Genomic DNA, 1,123 nt, shown 5'->3' on the forward strand with positions numbered 1-1,123 from the left:
GTCCCCTCAGACCCCCTGGGCAGGGCAGTGTCCCCCTTAGTGTCCTGGCACAGGGTGGTGTCCCCTCAGAACCCCTGGGGCAGGGCAGTGTCCCCCTTAGGCCCCCTGGGGAAGGGCAGTGTCCCCCTCAGACCATGGGGTGGACCGTCTCCCACGCTGATCACCACCACCCCGCACAGGATGAACGAGGAACAGATTGCCGCTGTGTGCCTGGCCGTGCTGCAGGCCTTGTCTGTGCTCCACGCCCAGGGTGTCATCCACCGGGACATCAAGAGTGACTCCATCCTGCTGACCCACGACGGCCGGGTGAGGAGCGGGCTGGCTGGGGGTGAATGGGCTGCCCCATGCCTCTCCCAAGTCCCTCCTCCACATTCTTACCCCAAAGGCAGTGGCTTGACAAACAGGAAGTTTGTTCCTGGAGGAACAGGGCAGAGTCAGGGACCCAGGCTGGCAGGAGCTCCGTCAGCACAGGACGCTGGGAAGTGCAGTCTATCCCGCACCCAGAGGGGAGGACAGATTGGGGCAGACAGCCACAGCTGCCCTTGAGGCTCCTTCCTCCACTGAGAACTGGCTCCCAGTCCAGCACCCTGGGCCTGGGGACGCAGGCCCATCTCCTGTCTTCTGGGTGGAGGTGCTGACTCTGGGACCATGGGTGACCCTCACAGTGCCGACGTGCATTACTATGCCGTGGGTGGACATGGTTTTTGTGGGCGAGGGCGCTTGACTTTCATCAGATGCTCTCAGAAGCTGGTGATCCCCCCGAAGGAAAGACACACCCCCGGGTCCATAGGGGCAGAGGTAGCAAGGGCTGTTTCTTTGGGACTCTCGTTTTTGGGGCTGTAAACGTCTAAGAATGCCTGCAGACGTGTTTGCGGGGACATCTGGGGGCCTCCTGCAGTTGTGCGCATACTGTGTGTGTGTGTTTTCTGGGGTGAGACAGTCCACAGAGCTCCTCAAGGGTCTGAGCGGGGCCTGTCGGTCCCTGAAAGGTGCAGATCTTTGAACTTGGAGACCTGGTTGTTGCAGGAGCAGGGCTGTGTCCCCTCAGACCCCCAGGGCAGGGCTGTGTCCCCTCAGACCCCCAGGGCAGGGCTGTGTCCCCTCAGACCCCCAGGGCAGGGCT

The 1,123-nt window shown here is 62.3% G+C and overlaps 1 protein-coding gene across 2 annotated transcripts in view; it reads left to right on the top strand.

The window, feature by feature from the left end:
* PAK4 (p21 (RAC1) activated kinase 4) overlaps positions 1 to 1,123 on the top strand; it is a 50,457-nt gene that overhangs the window by 46,327 nt on the left and 3,007 nt on the right. For both annotated transcript variants that reach the window (XM_004388152.1, XM_023742299.1), the window contains exon 6: positions 180 to 306. In XM_004388152.1, the coding sequence (XP_004388209.1) occupies positions 180 to 306 (127 nt within the window). The remainder of the gene's footprint in view (positions 1 to 179; positions 307 to 1,123) is intronic.

The sequence above is a fragment of the Trichechus manatus genome, unplaced genomic scaffold, assembly GCF_000243295.1.
Source record: "Trichechus manatus latirostris isolate Lorelei unplaced genomic scaffold, TriManLat1.0 scaffold00207, whole genome shotgun sequence".
In the NCBI taxonomy this organism is placed as follows: Eukaryota; Metazoa; Chordata; class Mammalia; order Sirenia; family Trichechidae; genus Trichechus; species Trichechus manatus.